The following is a 22,239-nucleotide window of genomic DNA, read 5'->3' as shown; positions in this document are numbered from 1 at the left end:
GTTCAACCGCTTGAGCATTTCTGTGACACTGCTGTCCCATTCATCATCTCCAAAAATGAATCTTGCACATCTTCTTTGTACTGATTCCAGGGCATCACTGTCTTTATCAGTGTATGGGTCCCAGACCGAGCTGGCGTACTCTAGTTTAGAACGTACTAGGGCCACAAAAGCTGTCTCCTTCAGTTCCTGGGGACAGCGTCGCAGGTTCCGGCGTAGGAAGCAGAGCGAACGGTTTGCCTGTGTTACAATTTGGCTCTTCAATTTTGGCTATTCTGACAGGGAGGCAACTGCAATTATTAGACTTTTATTTTTTCATTAACTTAAAATAAATCTCACGTACCCCCTGCAGTACTTCAACGTACCCATAGGGGTCCGCGTACCCCCATTTGAGAACCACTGCTCTAACATACTTATTATACTGTATGCATATGCACAACTAAATCGACTTACATGGAAGCTAAGTGTGTTCTGTTACTTTAGACTTATGCTCTTCTACATTTCAAAGGCAATTATTATACGTTTTACTTTATGTAAGTTTACAGATATATATGTTTTATGTGATCCACTTTTTGTTTTTCATCTTCCATTTCTGTAAGTCTCTTTTTCTTTTTTTATGTGAAGAAACCTGCCAGTGCAGCCAGAAAATTGCAACCTGTTTTTCAATGCTAATCAACTTTTGTAAAAATACACTTTTTTTCCTAATCCTAATGCACGGTCTGCATTATTCATCTTTGCTTTAAGCTACAGACACTCATTTCTAAAACATTTCTAAACAAGCAGATTTAATAAAAAAACGTAAAAATGTTACTTCACTGACAATTGTTTCGTTTGTCTGAACCTGAAAATGTTTAGGGCACTGTAATTCTAAAATAAGATAAGCCTTAATTGAATAAATAAATAGTGAAATAAACTATTTTCCGAGCAATGAGTGCCTATACTCACACTTTTTTATATTTAGCTGATAATACTTTTGTTATTGTTTGTTTCTTGTACTGCTACATCACATACTTTTACTCCAGTAAAGTATTGTGTTACTTCTTTCACCAAAGACTCCAGTACACCCTCACATATTCAGTCAGGTCACGTCTTGGGGAGTTTCTGTCCACGTCTGCACTTCTTTTCCCTCTGATCCTTAAAGATAACACTGCTGGTCTGGTCTGCCTGCTCTTTCTGTAGCCTTCAGTCACAAACCCATCTGCCTGCTGCGATTAATACACACACTCACACACAGATAATGTGCTACTGACAGCTCTGTCTGCTTCAGTGTGGAGGTCAACCTAGAAATTATATCATGAGTCAGAAGCTTTGTTATTTTTCTAAATGTGATAGTTTCACCAATGTGGTTTTGTAAATTTGCAGCAATTACCACAGAACCCATGTTTATAAGGTCTCATGTAAGGACAATGTATTGAAGGCACAGTAATTTCATAGAAGTAAGCCTGTGTGAATGGAAGTTTAAAAGTCCAGACTTGTGGTTAAAAAAAAAAAAGAAGAAAATTCCCACTCACACAAAAAAAGTTTATCAAGCTGCCCTTAAGCAAGAGTCTGTGTGAAGTCAGGCAGCTACCATAGTCTACCATAGTGTTGATGGAAAATGGGCATGCGTAATATAAATTGTTGAATTTTAAACTCAACTCAGGAGTCCAGAGGGTCATTGCATCGGTTTCCTTCTAGGCCTGATACCAGAGTTCACAACCTCCCCCTTGAGCAATCTATCCAATAACTCTACAAGCTTCATTCATCCAACTGAACACCACATAGGGAAGCAATAATGCAGCTTGACAAGCTCTGAGTTAACAATGATTAACAAACAATAAGGCTCTCCTCCTTATCCTTGTAAAGGCCACAAACATCACATTCATTTCGGTGGTTTTGTTCGAAGCGACTCACAAAAAATGCATTGAGACAAAAAAGGGAACTAGTAGCTAGATTTCATTCAAAAAATGTTTTTGACTGGCTATGCTGCTACCGGAATTGCCATAAAACACATTTCCTCAGCTTGATTTGATGTATAATACGTGTTTAAGCTTCTATGGATTTGTTATGTTACTGTAATGTAATGAATTTACAGCATGCTTCAGCTCACTATTGCTCAGCTCATGTCAGATTATTCCAATGGTGTTAAGCCCCTCTTTCCCCCCCATATATTCACACACACACACACACACACACACACACACACACACACACACACACACACACACACACACACACACACACACACACACACACACACACACACACACACACACACACACACACACACACACACACACACACACACACACACATACACATACACATACACATACACATACACATACACATACACATACACATACACTGTAGCAGTGTGTGTCCCTGTCTGTCAGGTTACTGCTGTCTGTCAGGGGGAGGCTCACTGAGGCTGCAAACACAAGTCAGACTCAAATCAGGTGGGAATGGAGGCCAGAAGGCAAGAGGGAATCTGAGGAGGGGATAAAGAGACAGCAGGAGAGAGGATGACTCAGAGGAGAATTTCAGGTCATGTTTGAGCTTTTCCCCAAATAACTATAGAAACCAAGTCGAATTTGTCAAATGTATTGAACTGGTGATCACAGTTTGACAGCTATAGGCCTACAGCTTTCATGTGCAGGATTCACAATCAGCCCAGCTGTAGAGAAGACCCTCTCAGCTGGAACGGAGGCTGCGGGTATAGCAAGGTATAGCATGTATGTATATATAAGTTTAATTTGGCATAGTTTGACCTCTACACCGCACTCACTAACCTGGTCGAAATATTTCCACACATTACTCCTTTTTGACGCCATGTCTGTTGTGTAGGACTCTTCTTAGAGTGTAAACAATTACCGGACTATGACAAAACTAAATCTCTCCAGTCAAAATGTCTATGTACTTTGCCGCCACACACGGTTGCCAAGCAGCGCTTATTGTTGTTTAGGCTGGCCACTCATGTGTCGTGAGTGTTGACAGGGGTCAGGGGAGCACGCTCATGAACTGTTAGCACCGTAACCTCACACCGGCTGCGGAGCGCATTTGCGCCACATTTGGGCATAAGATGAGGTTTGAGTCTGCGTGATCTGCGTGTAGGGAGGGGCAGCAGCCATATCATTGGCTAGAACTAGCTAGATCTGATGGATTTGGACATAAACGTGAGTGAAGTATAACCGGACGCGAGAGAGAGAGAGAGAGATCAGCACCTGCAGCTCTGCCCGCTGTGAGGGGCCGGTGAGCGGAGCAAAACACACTTTTAGACGTCACCGAACACATTTAGCTATGGTACTGTCGTATACATTGAATTATTCAATTTGATAATATGTAATCAACTGAGGCATCCCTCCCAAAAAAAATAAAAATAATTAATAACTCATATTCGAATACCTGAATAATTTCGAATATTCGATTAATCGTTCCCATCCCTATACTACTATATATGCGGCGCCTGCCTCCCCCTCTCAGTTTAGTACAGTTGTGCTCCGCTCGCTGCCTGTGCTCGGTGACATCACCCTTCAAATATGCAGTCCTTCGTGGCTGAGCCAGAGCAGCTCGGTGGCCCCATTCATCTCAAGGTGCTGTCTGTCTGCTCCTCTGCAGCTCCACTCTCTTGTTGTCACTAATGGTCTCTCCTTTAGATGGGTGGGATAGGGGAGATCAAAGGGGAAAACGCTTACGACCCAATCGTTTTCTCTCTCGGTCTTAGGTTGGTTGTATATCTGTGAACGCTGTGCTTTTAGTTCCAGTATGCAGCACTCTCCTAAATGCAGATTGATTTTAGTGTGGTTGTGCAGCAAAAAAACACAATAATGATTGGTGATCTTTTGTTGTGTTGTTCACATGTTATATGGTGCAGCTTGTTTTGCTCGATTTGAATGTATTGGAAAACATGATGATACAGGGGCTAAAATAGATGGCTGGTTGTATATCTATATTCACATTGCTTATACTATGTGGCTGTGTTTGACCCATCAGTGCTGTGTCAATGGTAAAGAGAAGCTTCTAAATGTTTGTGTTGTGATTATTCAAAACGGCTGCTAAACTTACACCTTGCAACTTCATAAGTAACATGTATAACTGAGTTTATTTCTCAGCACGCTTATAAAGTGCATCTTTCCTCTGGGTGGAAATATATCTTTCGCTCAACATGCTTGTGAAGGATTATTCATAAAGCTCATCCTCACTGCATTCCCCATCTCATAATGTTAGACGATGAGTTTTACATCTGCCGAATGTACTCACGCAAGGTCTTTCATTTGCATAGGAATGTGAATTCTTCAGTTTCAGCTCTTCCTAACTCCAACTAATGTCTTCCCCATGTGTGTTTTCCTCCCATTCAACCAGAGCAATCTTTTAATGTTTTGTTTGTGTCTTTCAGAATGAAGAGAAGCGTAGCCTTAACTTGGGCGGACATGTTGGATTTGACAGCCTCCCTGACCAGTTGGTCAGTAAATCGGTCACACAGGGATTTTGCTTTAACATCCTGTGTGTAGGTGAGTATCAAACAACAGCATGTGACCAATGTGTGTAACATAATGAGTTAGATTAGTAAATACTGTTAATAATTAGCAATTCAAGGAATCCTTGTTGAAAGCTGATGAGTTACTTCTATGTGACTTAAGGGACTAAACCCTCTCTTTCTCTCTCATCTCTCTCTACTTCCTCCCACCCACAGGGGAGACTGGCATCGGCAAATCAACGCTAATGAACACGCTGTTTAATACCATGTTCGAGAACGAAGAGGCGAGCCATTACCAGAATGGCGTGTATCTGCGGCCGCGAACATACGACCTGCTAGAAAGCAACGTCCACCTCAAACTGACGATTGTTGACACCGTCGGCTTCGGTGATCAGATCAACAAAGAGGACAGGTGAGGATGGTACAATGATTATCAATGATGTGAGGATAGTTGCATTATGAAGCCTAGATGCCATGATGGCATTTTTATTTTTAACAGCATTTCAGCGATATATTTTAGTGTGAAGCTGCTCCTACATGTTTACCTGCTGCATGATAGCTTAAGCATTGTTAAACAATTGTTTCTGTTTAACAGCGGTCTGATGACTGTAGGAGTAAAAAGTCAAAATATTTGAAATTATGTACAGTAGTATATAAATTAGCGTAAAATGGAAATACTCAAGTTCCTCGAAGTTATATTTAGGTACAAGACTTCTGTAAAACATTGAAAAGCTTCTGAATCAATTTATTTATGAAATACTTTCATACCAAATGTAAACTAGTATAAAGCCATACTCTTATATGAATACTAACCAACTTCAGATCAAACCGAAACCGTCCTTACTTTGAGTCAATCTGTTGCAGAATTAAGACGACAATGTGTATAAGAGAAACAGTTACTGCACAAAGACAGTGCCATTTAAGCATGAGGAAAGTTGTTATAACAGTTTTGTCCCATTTGTCAACACCCATTCATCTGGTACTAATTTCCCTGTCAATCCCAATGCAAACCCTCATTTCAGCTTTCAAGATTACATTGCATAGTTTTGCCGAAACTAGGTCCATGTTGGCTTGTGATACTAATGAGAGAAACAGACCCAAACTTATATCAGTCCAGGTTTTGAGAGTTCTCTATAGAACAGAATACGAGCTGGGAGAGCAATAAAGAGGAAATGGCTTTTTCTTAAACATGCAGCTGTGGAATGGACTGTTCTTATTGTGACCTAGCCAGCGAGCAGCACTCTCACGCCCTTTGATAGCGGCTTTTCTGTAGGCCGTATAAACCAACATGCTGAAGGACAGAGCCTGCAGCGGACTGTACATGCTCACTGAGAGAGCCTCAAAAGGTCAGAGTTGGTGCATTCCTCAGAGAAGATTGAAGATAGATGTGAAGGAAGAGGACAGATGACTGTAAACATGCTGCTGGCTGAGGATATAGAGTATATTGTTTGGACTTATGTCTCACTCTGAGCTGTAAAATGTGGGAAGACTTCCTGTTAAGAATTTATTAGCATTTTCCTACAGACCGTCTTCTATACATGCGTACCTACTGTATTGCCATTGTGATGTCTGTCAAAAAGCCAATAAAAAGATTTATAAAAAAAAAAAGAATTTATTAGCATTAGACAGCTATTATAAAGGAAATGAGTCACCAGCACACAAAGAAATCTGGCTGACAAATGCAAAGATCTGCCTTTATTATACTCGTGAAACTTTGCATTTTGGGCTTGTTTCTTGTAGGTTGCTCCACTTTTCTTCAAACTTCAGTCTTTTGGATGCTTTAAAAGTCTTAAAAGGCATTGAAATCATTAATCTAAAAAATACATCTTCATGGGTATTATAATTTATGAAATCAATCTTACAAAAAGTCATAAAAATGCTAAGATGTGGGAGCTGGGGGTTTATCAATTCTTATTTTTCTGACATCTAATCTCAAAACCAGTGCACATTTTTACAAAAATAGAGGTCACTCAAGTTTTTGCGCCATGCCTGAAACCAGCATCAATGCAATCTATATTATGCGCTGTTAGCTTTGTACAGGAAATGATTCAAACCCAGCACATTAAATCATGTAGTCTTCAACAGCATAATATGTAAGGCCAAAGTGATTTTGTGAGAACTCAACTATGACTTTAAGACTTGCCTCTATGGTACATCACAACCTCAATTCAAAGAGACTTTCATTTGTGGCAGCTGTGATGCAGTTTATTAAATACAGTATGTGGTCTAATGTTGTCATTCTCATCTCTCTGAGCTAAATGAGTTAAAGCTGCAGACTGAAATAAACTGCTCAAAACAAACTTGCTGTGAATGCAGCACACATTTTCTCCAAACGGTCTCATCTGACATTATCAGACTGGTGCCCGGGTTGAAAGACATTAAAAATAGCTTCCAGAGACAAACGGTACTGCTGCATTAACAAAGATAAGATATCATTTTGGAAAAGGGTTATGAGAAAGGACTGACATTTAACCTGATAATAACTCCAGTAAGAAAAACTTTCAGAATAAAAGGCACTACCAGGCTACGTGATGTATACCGCAAGGCAACTAATAGCATTAGCTACTATAGAGGCAACGTCTTTATGTTATGTTAGGACTAATGTTTTCACATACACTGAACAAAAATATAAATGCAACACTTTTGTTTTTGCTCCCATTTTTCATGAGATGAACTCAAAGATCTAAAACATTTTCTATATACACAAAATAATCATTTCTCTCAAATATTGTTCACAAATCTGAAAAAATCTGTGATAGTGAGCACTTCTCCTTTGCCGAGATAATCCATCCCACCTCACAGGTGTGGCATATCAAGATGCTGATTAGAGAGCATGATTATTGCACAGGTGTGCCTTAGGCTGGCCACAATAAAAGGCCACTCTAAAATGTTCAGTTTTATCACAGCACAATGCCACAGATGTTGCAAGTTTTGAGGGAGCGTGCAATTGGCATGCTGACAGCAGGAATGTCCACCAGAGCTGTTGCCCCGAATGTTCATTTCTCTACCATAAGCCGTCTCCAAAGGCGTTTCAGAGAATTTGGCAGTACATCCAACCGGCCTCACAACCGCAGACTACGTGTAACCACACCAGCCCAGGATCTCCACATCCAGCATGTTCACCTCCAAGATCGTCTGAGACCAGCCACTCGGACAGCTGCTGCAACAATCGGTTTGCATAACCAAAGAATTTCTGCACAAACTGTCAGAAACCGTCTCAGGGAAGCTCATCTGCATGCTCTTCGTCCTCATCGGGGTCTCGACCTGACTCCGGTTCGTCGTCGTAACCGACTTGAGTGGGCAAATGCTCACATTCGATGGCGTCTGGCACGTTGGAGAGGTGTTCTCTTCACGGATGAATCCCGGTTTTCACTGTTCAGGGCAGATGGCGTGTGTGGCGGTGAGCGTTTTTCTGATGTCAATGTTGTGAATCGAGTGGCCCATGGTGGTGGTGGGGTTATGGTATGGGCAGGCGTATGTTATGGACGACGAACACAGCTGCATTTTATTGATGGCATTGTGAATGCACAGAGATACCGTGACGAGATCCTGAGGCCCATTGTTGTGCCATTCATCCACGACCATCATCTCATGTTGCAGCATGATAATGCACGGCCCCATGTTGCAAGTATCTGTACACAATTCCTGGAGGCTGAAAACATCCCAGTTCTTGCATGGCCAGCATACTCACCGGACATGTCACCCATTGAGCATGTTTGGGATGCTCTGGATCGGCGTATACGACAGCGTGTTCCAGTTCCTGCCAATATCCAGCAACTTCGCACAGCCATTGAAGAGGAGTGGACCAACATTCCACAGGCCACAATCAACAACCTGATCAACTCTATGCGAAGGAGATGTGTTGCACTGCGTGAGGCAAATGGTGGTCACACCAGATACTGACTGGTTTTCGGACCCCCCCAGACCCCCCCAATAAAGCAAAACTGCACGTTTCAGAGTGGCCTTTTATTGTGGCCAGCCTAAGGCACACCTGTGCAATAATCATGCTGTCTAATCAGCATCTTGATATGCCACACCTGTGAGGTGGGATGGATTATCGCGGCAAAGGAGAAGTGCTCACTATCACAGATTTTTTCAGATTTGTGAACAATATTTGAGAGAAATGGTTATTTTGTGTATATAGAAAATGTTTTAGATCTTTGAGTTCATCTCATGAAAAAATGGGAGCAAAAACAAAAGTGTTGCATTTATATTTTTGTTCAGTGTATGTCTCTGCAAGGTAAGGGATTTCTGATATTGGTGATGAAGACAAATCAGCTCTCAAGTCCTAAAACAATAATCAAATTTCTTACAGTATTGGTTCAGAGTTAGTCCTGTCTAGCAGTCATTTCAATTTATATAATATCAAAATTCACGTTGCTCTGATATTGTTGATGAAACATTGACTCTCAGAATTCAAACCTCAAATACTAGAAACCTCTGATGTTTTCACATTGTACATGTCTATCTATGTGATTTACTGGTGACACATGCTACAAATGCTCACTAAGAGAGGACGGGATGTTTCGTGACTTTTGTGACCAAACTACCAAGCCGAGAACACGTTTCATGCAGCAGTAAGCTGTACAGCTATAAGCCGAAATCTTGGCGTAGAATCAGCTCGCATGAAAACACAACTATCGCTTTTAATTTCCTTCGTGACAAGTCCATATTTCATTTCACAATATTACAAATGAATTGGAAGCCAAATATTTATGCTTTTAACCACAAATAAAAATCCTTATAGTTCTTCCTTGGCTCTCCCCACAGTTACAAGCCCATCGTTGACTACATCGACACTCAGTTTGAAAACTATCTGCAGGAAGAGCTGAAGATCAAACGCTCGCTGTTTAACTACCACGACACCAGGATCCACATCTGCCTATATTTCATCGCCCCAACAGGACACTCCCTCAAGTCCCTGGACCTCGTCACTATGAAAAAATTGGACAGCAAGGTAACTGACACACAAGCACAAAAGGTGGTTTTCCCCTTTGGCAAAATGCTTTTCCCAGTGTCTGTGAATAACCAACAGTGTTGCTGTAATCTGACCTCGCTTTCACTGAGGCCGGTGTGCATATCCCTGATCTGTTTTGTTGTGGTGGGGCCTCTGTGTGTCCCAAAAGATTAAGAAAGCTAAAAGAAAAATGTAGCGAGTGAATGTGCAAGCTTCCCTTTTGACGTACAGGATTTCAAGACCTGCCCTACAGTATATGGGGTTTCACACCTAAAAGCCTGCATGTTTGAGCAGCTGCATGTGTCCAAGTGAAAAGGTTGAAAATGTGGCTGTGAAAGAAAGGTCAATTCCACTTTCTTAATTTCAATTTATATAATATCAATTTATATATGATTAAACACAATTCAGTAATCTACAGTGTAAATAATTGTCATTACTGAGTTTGTGTTTGACCAAATTCCAGTTTACGGGTCAGCTGTACAGAAGTCAAGATTTACATTCAGAGCCACATTTCCAATCTTTATTCCAGACTCAAGGTCCATATCACACACAAAAAGACAAAACACACATCAATTTGTTACTTTTTTTTATTGCTCGTGTGCAAGTTTCCCTCACAAATTATTGATTGGTAGATCCATGTTTTGCCATTGTCCGATGAGTGCAGCTCAGTGGATACCAAATCACTGGCTTGGCCTCAATTAGAAACAAATCTCATCAGAGCAGCAGTTAGAGCGTGAAAGCAAGGGAGAGGGGAGAGTTAGTTATGGGGGGGGAAGGACGGTGACAGAAATGGGCAAGCAGGCAAATTCTAAGGTATAAATTGGAGCCGTAATTGTTAAGATTATATAATTTATATTTTCTGGAAAATCTTTTTCTTTGTCAGCAGTTTAATTAGAAGTTTTCTTTTGAAGATTAAGCTAATATAGCAAGGCATTGCGACTATTGCTACTTATGATCAATCAAGACGAAATTAATATGTAGAGATAGATTTTAAGCAAATAATGTCTATAAATGTATGGTATTGAAATATACATATTTTTCTTCTTGATGACACACATTTATAAATTCAATTTCTTGACGTTTTGGATTTCCTAAGATATTTTTGAAAAAGGCTCAGTGATATAAGCTAAAACTATTCAGTGGTTTTTGATCCTGAATCTTGGTGGAATTTAAGGCAGAAAAAAGCACATCCAAACATTTCAAAGCCCTGAAGGAAATAGGCAGGTAAAAGGCAAAAGTGAAGATTTGTGTGTCAACCTTGTAGGTGCTCGCTCGACCTAAGGTTAGGAGGGTCATACTAACTCCTTGGATATTTGTAAGCACTGAACCTGAGAAAGCTGCATCAGCGTAGAGACAAAATGTCATTTCTATTAAATTGTATTGGCTTTTATGAACTAAAGGATGTGTATATGCTCGTGTACATCCTGTCATAGCACTTAAGGTTTCGGAAAGCACTGCTGCATGAATGACGAAGTTGGCCCTGCTCCTGTCTGTTGAGGCAGTGAAAATGAATCGGGAGCAAAGCAGATGGTCAGCCTGTGACCAAAACCTGCCGACTTACCTCTGCCAACTATCAGCGCACGGCTACGCAGCTCTGCCAAGTATCTCCGGGTACTTTTCAAAACAATGACCGGATTATTCAGCAAACTGCTCCTTGCAAGGGACAGTTTAAAGTTTTAATGGGGGCTTCAGATTCAATAATTGTCGCATTTTTGGAATTCATTATTTTACTATGTTTAAATTACGTTCACTTAACACAAATGTCGATGTATTATTACAATTTATTGAAGACGGTTATAGTGGAATCCATTTGACATCTTTTATTCCAATTTGAGCCATCCCGACTACTTTTACTGCCAAGTTTTACCTGAGGACCAAGTGGCCGAAGCCAAGAACCAGAATCCTCTTCAGCAGAGAGGACTTCACATAGAAAAGGCCAGGATCCAAACTGAGCAGTTATTTTCATATAAGGGTGCAGCGCTGACCACTGAGCCTCTGTTCTGTCTTAAGCAGCCAACAGAGTGATCAAAAGCTAGCACTTGCAGTAGCCAACTGTCTCCTGCCGTCCAAAGCACCACAACCAACTCTCTGAACCCTTTGCTTTGAATAAAGACTTGGTAGTGTACTTGAGCTAAATATATTACCTTTATCCCAGTATATGAACCACAGCAAAGCAGGTACATGAGCTAAATGGGATTGGTGTTGTGAAGTTGCTTACCTGCTCTACTCTAATGAGTGAAAGCAAAGTAAAATCTTCACATTCATCCGTATGTAGGGTTGGGTATCATTTGAATTTTTATTTTACATTTCTACTTTTCGATTCCGGTTGTTAACGGTTCTCAATTCCGATTCGTTGAGGGGCAGGGTAAAACAATTATAAATTGCTTCTTCCACCAAAAAAAGTACATTTATTCAAGAAACTTTTACACAGGTTAGTTTACAGTAATATTCATATTAATCAGTCTGTTTATATTCACTGCTATGTAACTGTAACCTGAGAACCACTGAAGCTACAACAGTGCAACAGTCCAACTTTGAAAGGAAAGTCGGCACTACATTGCTGTGTGCCCCTTTGTACAAATTCGTCCCGTTATCAGAATACCTTTATTAGTCCCACAGAGGGGACATTTGCAGCGTTGAAGCAGGAAAGAGCCACAGACAGCTTAGTGTTGAATATATTGCGTTAAAAAGTACTAAGTTATAATATAATAAACAATATGCTAAAAAAAAAGATAAAAAAACAAATCAAATCTACAAATCAAATCCTGTCGCAGTTCTTAGGATTTAGCAGCCCGGTATATATATTGGTTATTGAAGATGGCATATGTATATAAAGTATATATTGCACATAGTTTGACGGTATTTAACAGCAGCAAGTTACACAATTTAATGTTATAATCGGGAGATAAGTTTCCATTCATTTCGGCAAGCCTGGGCAACAACGATTAAAAGATTTCTTGCTCCCAAACCAATTGTGTATTTCATTACAAAAAGCAGTTATACCATACTATGTTTAGGTACTAATGAATTATATCCTCAAAACAAACGCACACATAAATAACAAAGGAAATTACATAATTTAATAAATCCACAATATGATAACATTTTACAGATTAATTTAATAAACTTTTACAAAACATAGGTTGATGTTATATCGGGGGGGAAAAATACATATTTAAACATTTCAATTAGTCTCTGCATATTTAAGTAATGCTAGTTTATATAACAGATGAACAGATGTACAATATCCAGAAAGTAGATGCAAAAAATATATATAATGTGTGCATTTCCAACATATCCTCTGAAAGAGTGTTAGTCGTTGAGTAGTGAGCCATTTTTTTCGTGGTGCGTATGCCTCGCTGACTTTGAGGACATCTGGGTCTGGCAGCTCCCTCCGCACGGCCTTGTAACGTGTACTCCTTTGAACATGTTTATATGATAATTAGGACTTTAAGAACAATTTTACACTCAGACAACAATCACAAAGTTGTAGCAGGCTACATACAATTACTTAGGACAATAGATATTACCTTACACTGTCAGCAACTGTAAACTGCTTTGGCTTAGTGGAAATGAACACCATGTCACTCACTCTGCCTGGTTTCACACCCTATTAATTACACAAAAGAATTGTCAAATTAATTGAAAAGGTCGTTGATGCAACATACTAACTCAGCTCTTGGCACAAAGGAAATACTCATTACACCGTGGATTGGTTGTGAACACGTACTGTACTTACCATGGTTCTTGGCTTGTGCCATCGCTGCTCTGTTTCAGTGCAGCTGAGGACAGGGGGTACAGCAGCCAGGTTGAGTGTGGAGTAGTGTGCGGTCTGGAACAGCAGTGCAACATTGTGGTTGCAGAGTGCTGTTCCAGCTACACAGGAACACTTTGCCACTGCAATCTCCACAGGTGAACAGTTCTTAAAACAAAATGTCAGTCATTTTACATTTAGGACACTGCTTCAATACAACACAGACAAATGAGAAAGCTGAGAGCAAGCTGATCAGGCAAGTAGTAGGTGTGGGAAAAGGCTAAACCATGTCAGGTTGTCAGTCTGTTTGGAATACTGTAATTTAAGGACATTCAAACAGATACGCTTGTATAGCCTGTCTCAGCTCTCTCAATGTATTATCTTATATTATAACTACATAAAATAGTGTTAGTAGAATGTTGAACAGCTTAACATAGATGTAGGGTACAAAAGCAGCACTTAACTAACACTAGCCCATACAAATAATTGGACCCTACATGGATTATACTAACTATTCAGTAAAGAACAGCAGCCGTCACAACCAGTTTCTGGGGTTTCCATGAAAGCAGAGACGCTTTTCAACCTCTCATTAAGAATCTTTGATGAAAGCTAAGTTTGGGTTTAGCTAATGTATTTAATTTATCATTTTACACGAGAGGGTTACAAAACGAAAAATAAATCTGTAGCCCCTTCATGCTACACACACATCGCTAGCTACCAGTTGATGTGAGCAAATGTATTGTCACTAGTATGTAATCTGTTGCAACACGTCAGCTAGCTGGGCTTATTTGAATCCTAAATCACAGGTTACCTACTCTAGCCACATCAAAACCCCAGAACATGAACCTGATTGAGGCTTTGAACCGATTAACACTTTTTATTTTCCTCCCTACTCTGAGATCGTGAGGTTTTTCATGCTTTCTCATGGACCTGTAACAGCTAGCCCTGACGCTCACTCTCCCTGAAGGTAGATCTTTGTTTGAAACTGTGGGGAATTGGATATCATTCATGTTATCCAAAAAAATGTAATAGTACATCATCAAAACGCTTTACACTGTATCAAGACTGTCAATTTGTGAAAGTTAGCCAGTAACTACAGCTTTGTTTGTCACTTACCTTCATAATTGTCGACGTAGCTGGATATGTAGCTACATCTTGAACCCCTTTTCTCTTTTGCTCCTCGGGGCTGAGCCTGCCGCTTGTACCAGCCGATGTACATCACTGATGTTAACCTTCGGTAGGTCTTGGAGACATCGAGTGTAAAATAGTGCCTCTATAATATCTATACGCTATCTCTCTCGCTATCTATACGCTATCTATCGCTCTTCCCTCTACCGCTCTACTGTAGACCGGAAGTTTACAACCGCACACCCAGCCGCCGGAAGTTGATAGACGCCATCTTGTGCAACTAGCCAATAGTATACATTGGAATGATTTCAAACCTGTTTTATCCCAATAATTATAAAGGAGTGCCTTGGAAATATGTGTTTACATAAATTGTGATCAAAACGTTTGAGACCCACTGAGATAACTTAGACTAAAGTGAACTATCTAAACACTCAGAGTCCTTTACCTCACTGAGCTGTAGACATCAAATCAAGTTTATTTATAAAGCACATTTTAAAACAACTTTCGGTCGCGCCAAAGTGCTGTACATGAATAAAAAATATACGGAACATATTGCAATTTGTAGCATTTAAGTTAAAAACAACAAATATAAAGGCAGACACAGTTAAAATACAAAATGAAAAATGTCATGCTCTGCTCACTTTTAAAAGGCCAGAGAGAAAAAGTGTGTTTTTAGAGAGGATTTAAAAGCCTCAGTCTGACTGGAGAGGACTCTCCCTCCACATCATTGAAGAAACATCTTCTTCTTCCGTTAGAGCAGCTAGCACCAGATGCTAATAACAACAGCGCCATCCCTTTCTCCCTCGCTCGCTCCCACGCTCACTCGCACTTTGGCTGTGAGCTGCGGGTGCCAGATAAGCCAACATCCCCCCATTTTCATCACTTACAGTGCCAATCGTACAGGGGAAATGAAAAGTGCAACCGGGATGAAAAGGGTGTTACATTTACTTAATTATGAATGTTGTTGCATCAAGGCCGAAAATTAGGATGAGCACCAACGGTCAACACATTTTGTTTCCCTCCCATAGCTGTCAGCGCAGCGCCTCCACAGATCTGGCACCCTAGGCGAACATCTATAACTAGGGTTGCCAACTTCCAGAAATGGAGAAACGGGACACATGTCCCCCGCGCGCGTGAAGATTTTCTAGTTTCTGGCGGATTTAGTTACTTTTTTGGTTTTATTGTTAGGGTTATGTTATTTAATTCTTTTGGGGGAGCCAGCCCCCTAGGGTTTGAGGGGTCAAACCCCCCAAAACCCTCAAAATGCATAGAAAACTATGCATACCTATAACACAATACAAACACAATGATCTTAAACCTGATTTATTAAACAATGATTTATTCATGTACAGCACTTTGGCGCGACCGAAAGTTGTTTTAAAATGTGCTTTATAAATAAACTTGATTTGATTTGAAACCTGCATTAGGCTACTACATCACATTGTACATCAGCATGTTCAAATCGGATAGGTGGGCACTTGGGACATCTGGGCACCTCGATGTACAATTGGCTATTTTGTTCAAAATGTTAAAAAATAAATATTTGAAAAATGGTATTAAGTAATGCAAAGTGTGAACATGCACGGTACATCATTATTAGACTTAATGTTATCCTTCAACCAACCATTTCCCCAGCAATCAGCTCACACACACACACACGCACACGCGCACACGCACACGCACACGCACCATGTATACATCACTTCAGGGTACATTACATTGACTTACATGCATTTCCTGGAGACTTATCCTAACCTTAACCATAACCAACACATGCCTAACCCTAATGCTAAACCTAACCAAGTCTTCACCCTAAAATTAATGATCCCCCTTATGGGGACCTCCAATTTGTCCCCATAAGGGAAGCCAGTCCCCACACGTGACTATGTAAACAGATTTAGGTCCCCACAAGTATAGTAATGCTAGAGCACACACACACACACACACACACACACACACACACACACACACACACACACACACACACACACACACACACACACACACACACACACACACACACACACACACACACACACACACACACACACACACACACACACACACACACACACACACACACACACACACACACACACACACACACACACACACACACACACACACACACACACACACACACACACACACACACACACACACACACACACACACACACACACACACACAGATCTCGACTCACAGGCACACGAGAGAGACAGATCTCGACTCACAGGCTTTACCCAACTGTGTTTTTCTTCCACTGTTTGTTGTAAGACACAAGTCTTTTCTTTTTAGAAGGGCCAGGGCCCAGAACCACATCCTCTCTTCTCCTCTTTCATTATCACCTCCTCCACCGGCAGCGCTCATTTCCCCACACGACTGAACAGGCTGACATGCCACACAAACAATGATGCCGCGCCCGCGGCCCACCGGAGAAAATCTCACACACACACGTGAGAGCATTGTGCCTGCCCTGTCAACTGAGCGGTCCTAGTGCCCTTCCCATACAGCACACAGGCACGCAGCCAGACACACTGCATTGCGCGCAAACAGAAACATATTTTTTATTTTTCCCTTTACACGGGAGTCCGGGACAAACAAAGTCCCGTACGGGACACGCCCCTTTTGGCTCAAATACGGGACGTCCCGGCTAATACGGGACGGTTGGCAACCCTATCTATAACGCCAGTGCGACGGGCCGGCCCTGGGGCCTCATTTATAAAGGGATATACGCTCAAAAAATGGCGTACGCCAGTCTCTACGCAATGTTTGCGATTTATAAAATACTAACTTGACGGGAAAACGTGCGGTCCTCCACGCAAACTCTATCCCATGCGTACGCACTAAGCACAAAAACGGGAGAGACGAGAAACTGCGACACCGCGTTGGCAGAAGGAAGAATGGAGAGAAATATGTGGAAATAATACCATAAACAAAATGTTACCTAAAATGTAATTTATTTTCAAACATTGATTAAAGCCAATCTTAAAATGATTAAACAATCCTCAGTGCACACAAAAACATAACTTGGAGAAATAAATAAATACGGTTATGTTATTTAAAACCACCTCGAATATGTTGTGTTAATGTTATGAAATGTTTTCTCATAAATGATGCGGTTTTGCATTTCTATAGGTTGTACGAGCATGGTTTTATATACTACCATGTTTAATCATGTTTTATGCCGTTTGCTAAGACTTGATAAGTCGCTCGTAAAACACAGGAGGTATGGAAACTAAGAACACCATATGTGGTAAATTGTACAGCTATATAACACAACACATTAGTTGTATTTCCTTTAACTGGTGGATATAGAGTTGCTGCAGTGGAGACGCTGCGCACAGCTGATCGACAGCTGGGACACAAACCACCAAATACGAAAACATAATTCAGATCCAGTCGTCATGACTCCACTCCGGAGGGATTCCCCGATCATTTCTTACAGTTTCTCATCAAGGGGAGGGTCTCCTGTCCCCGGTACAAACACACTGCCTGAGGAAGGCTATGTGTATTTTTTTTGTCATTAACCTTTTTCTGACCATTTATTTATTTATTTTGGTGACGATCCGACCTCCCTGCTGCTACTCTGGTTCAAACTGCATCCACCAAACAATATGATTTATCTCGACCTCCCCAAAATAACCAAAATCTGACACGGTGTGAGATGTCTTTTTTTAGCTGTTCTGTCGTAATTTCCTGTGATCTCCTTCATGCAGTCAGTCAGAATGAATGAATGGGCGTTTCTTTTACTATTTATAGGCAAATATGGGCGTTACGTGAAGCCTGCAAAAGCTGCACCGCATTTCGAGTCGATAGTGATTTATAAAGGGAAACTGGCGTAGGAAGTGCTATACGCACTTTCCTCGCCGGTACGCAATGTTTGGTGAATCGGAAAATTTCTGTACCTATTTTTTGGATTTCTACTACATAAACAACCTTCCCACGTGAATCCTACGCACGGCATTATAAATGAGGCCCCTGGTCTCAGGTTACGCTGTAGGAAGTGTAGGTACAACGCTACATTTCCCGCCCCGCCGCAGTCATACAGTAGGCTACGGAGAGCGGCGAGAAACATTTCCTCAGGCATCGAAAAGCGGAACCGAAATTCACATGATGCCGTTGGAATCGAAATGTTGGAACCGGTTCCCAACCGGAACCGGTTCTCGGTATCCAACCCTATCCATATGAAACCATTATCCTTGAAAACCTCCATTATGTCTGTAAAGACATTTTGGTGACACACCCTGAAAAGGTATTTTGCACAGTGCCTGAATGTATAAAATGACAGTAGTATTGGCGACACACTTTTATCCAAAATGATTTACAGCATTGTGAGTGAAGCCGTGTGTTGAGATTTAGATGTGGCCGTGAGAACCTCTCAGACCCCTGTGGCTCTGTCCCTGCAATCTATTCACTTTGTGAAATATGACCCCTGTTTTATCTGAAAGCAAGCCAGTGTTGATGACCACAGTGTGTATGTGACACTTTTCTGTTTTACAGGCCTGGTGGGTTTTTATGCAGTGGTCTCTAGATAAAATAATAATGTGCTGCTGGCAATTTGCAGCAGTGGCTCGCCACATGCTATCTGTCTTAGCACGTTTTCATGAGCTGTAGATACCCACAGGCCAACCACAAGAGTACCTTCTTGCTTCTATTAGCCCAAAAGAGACACGGATACATTAGGGCTTCATTAATGATTCATTTTGGTTGTTGATTCAGCATAGGCTACAGGTAATTTTTCAATTAGCCGATTGTGTCCTTAGTAAGTAAAACGTCAACAATACTGTTTTATCCAACACGTAAAAATATGCAATTATAAAACGGAGAAAATCAGCCAATCTTCACATTTAAGAAGCTGGAACTGATGTTGTTATCAAATTAATCAACCAGCACCAAAATACATGGTTATATTTGTAATACATTACATTGCAATTTGACTCAATCTTCAGTAGAATTAAGATCCACAGTCACATTAGTTTTGTATTTTTTTTTTGCTGAGATATCAATAGAAGTGTTGTATAATCTGTGGGAATATAAACTTTTAAACCTAAACTGAAGAAGAAAGAAATAGCCCTGTCACTGACAATCCAGAGCAGAAATAACTATTTGCTCTAACTGCTCAGAGTTTGTTGTCGACACTAGACAATGGTGTTTTTCTTGTAAATCACCCCTCCCTACAGAGGATGGTCGAAGCTAGTGAGTGTGGTATGTGGTGGATGAAGGCAGGAAGAGAGATAAGGGTCTGAAGGAGGAGTCCTTTTTGTTTTAACGTTTAGTTTTTCTTAAATATGACAGAATCATTTTTAGTTAATCAAGTATTATTAAGTCTTCAATGATTATTTACATGCTAACTGTTCTGTAGTGGTCACATGGACCCATCTGGGGCTATTTGGGAATACTTCTTGGCCAGCTTGGAAAACCCACTTGTGGAAAGTGAACACGCATCCCTGTCCCCTCCCTCCTCACTTGTCAGAACTGGATCGCAATGAATAAACTTGGTTTGTTGAATAGGGGTTTAAACACAATACTAGTTGCCCTGATGTAAATTAATGATCCAATAAAGTATGATGAGCCTGTCATTTGAGTCTTAACAAGCGCTGGCTCTTGCTCTGAGGCACACTGGAATTGATGAGTGAATCTGTGGGGATCCTCAGCATCCTCCCGGTTAATGACTGGGATAATGCAGCCGTACTGAGAAAAGCAGACAAACTGCATGTTTGTTTCTGCACATCTGCTGCTGATTGGAGATGAAGCCTAGTTTGTTTTTATGATCGCGGTTTGTTTTATTATCTGTTGGGGTTCTGTCTGAGTGTATTCACTAAACAGTGTTGCTGCATATGGACTTGGGATGCCTTCTTAGTAATATTAACACAGTACTTAGGTTGGTTTCTGTTTATACGTAGGTCCTCGGTATGTTTAATCAGCTTTATTCACATTGATTGTTAATGGCCTGCTGGCAGTGAATTGCTCTAATCTTTAATTTACCGAATACATCGATTTTCTTTGCATCTTCTCATCATATTGAGATTGATGGGTTTATATGAATTCCATGTTTCCCCTTCAACACAAACAAAGCAGCTTTCTCTTTAGGAATGCATATACTGTATGTCTTTGGCAGACTCAACCATTAAAACAAGGACAATGGACTACACATTTTATAACTTATCTTATTAACTCCTCCCCGTCTTCTTCTCATCCTTTCCTCAGGTGAACATCATACCGATCATCGCCAAAGCAGACACCATTTCCAAGAGTGAGCTCAACAAATTTAAGATAAAGATTATGAGCGAGCTGGTCAGCAACGGGGTCCAAATTTATCAATTCCCAACAGACGACGAAGCCGTCAGTGAGATCAACGCCTCCATGAACGTAAGTCATGTTGTGACACTTAACAAGCATCTTTTTACTTTAACTGGAATAAGTCGCCCCTTTTTTTTTTTTGCAAGACGAGGAAAGGCAAGGCGAGGCAAGTTTATTTATAGAACAAGGCAATTCAAAGTGCTTTGTAAAAATTAAAAACATTAAGAGCATTAAGAAATTGTGTGCATTCAAAAGCAAAGATAATAAAACATGAATAACACAGGTACATGAATAAAAGCAGCGGCAAAAAGAAAAGTAATCCACTTGGATTTAAAAGTAGTAGATTTGCAGCGGACCTGCTTGTTTCTGGTAGTTTGTTCCAGATATTTGCCAATATCCCTAATTAAGTTCAATTAAAAGCAGTGGCAAAAAGAAAAGTCTTCAGTCTGGATTTTAAAATAGTAAGAGTTGCAGCGGACCTGCAGGTTTCTGGGAGTTTGTTCCAGATATTTGGAGCATAATAACCGAATGAAATTCAGGTCAGTGTCCATGATTTCTGGCTTTATCTGTTGTTTTGAACATTGCAGACTGAAGCTCAGTGCTAGGCAAGGCAAGTATATTTATATAGCACCTTTCACCACACAGCAAATGTTTTCCTGTCCCTGATACAGAGGCAACTGACACTGGTGCGTATGTTAGTCTGGCGATGGTAGCAATGATGTCAGAGAAGAAAGACTGTCGTGCATTTTTCATTTCAAAATTATAAAAGCCAGGTCTCTCTATGGATGTCAAAATGAACCTGGAGATTTGTTTTCCGCCACCTGCGTTCAGTTTTTCGACACTCTTTTTTCTGTTCTCACGGTCATGGCCTTTCTCCATGAAGATATTTTCTCGCCAGACATTTCCTTTACCTTAGTGGGAGCAATGGCATCTATAACTTTTTTTAAAATTATTATTTAAATGATCTGCCAGCTCATTTACTGAGATGTTAGCGACGGCAAGTGTGGAAGAAATATTCTGAGTAAACATTTCCCTTGTGTTTTCAGTTAAATATCGTTTTGTGGTTACCTCTTTTTTTTTGGACAGAAATAGAGCTCTCAAAGAAAACACAGGAATGATCAGAGAGCGACACGCTTCAAATTGTTGAAAATAAAAATTATACAGTTAGGCCTCATTGACTATTATATTCGTAAATCTTTTCCAAAATTTGCTTTCAGAAATGTTTATACTTGTGTTCTCAATGTGGGGTTTCATAAAAAAATTGGGTGAATAAATCCCATTGTTCTTAGAATTGTGACACTTCTTAACATTGTAGGATTTACAAGGATTATCTGTGTGCCAACTGTCTTGTTACATCATGTCTTTAGTGCCACATGTGTTACACATCTGGTAACAGCGGCATATGTTGACACCATTTTATTGTTTTAACACATACTGAAGTAATGCTGTTTATCCAGACGCTTTGCAATCCCACAAATCCAAAGTGCAAACGGGGAAAAAAAACTCAACAATTTTAAAAGACAAGCTGACTCTAGGCATGTGCTTGAACAAACAGTCTAAGCAAACATTATAACTCAAAACTATATGACTACTGGCTCTGTTTGATTACACTTATTCTCCATTCCTAAATTCTTTCCATAATCA

At 40.5% G+C, this 22,239-nt stretch overlaps 1 protein-coding gene and 1 long non-coding RNA gene across 2 annotated transcripts in view; one reads left to right on the top strand and one right to left on the bottom strand.

The window, feature by feature from the left end:
• Positions 1-22,239, top strand: part of septin8a (septin 8a) — a 49,140-nt gene that overhangs the window by 9,691 nt on the left and 17,210 nt on the right. The window contains 4 exon segments of the mRNA XM_034099301.2: positions 4,373-4,487; positions 4,670-4,865; positions 9,224-9,410; positions 20,503-20,664. Coding sequence (XP_033955192.1) covers positions 4,373-4,487; positions 4,670-4,865; positions 9,224-9,410; positions 20,503-20,664 — 660 coding nt within the window.
• On the bottom strand, positions 12,949-14,371 carry LOC117458690 (uncharacterized). The gene is made up of 3 exons (XR_004553446.2): positions 14,281-14,371; positions 13,150-13,332; positions 12,949-13,020 (listed from the first exon to the last, which is right to left on the bottom strand). It is a non-coding gene; the product is annotated as an uncharacterized lncRNA (long non-coding RNA).

The sequence above is a fragment of the Pseudochaenichthys georgianus genome, chromosome 14 (assembly GCF_902827115.2).
Source record: "Pseudochaenichthys georgianus chromosome 14, fPseGeo1.2, whole genome shotgun sequence".
Lineage (NCBI taxonomy): Eukaryota > Metazoa > Chordata > Actinopteri > Perciformes > Channichthyidae > Pseudochaenichthys > Pseudochaenichthys georgianus.
This window is presented reverse-complemented; position numbering and strand designations above follow the sequence as displayed.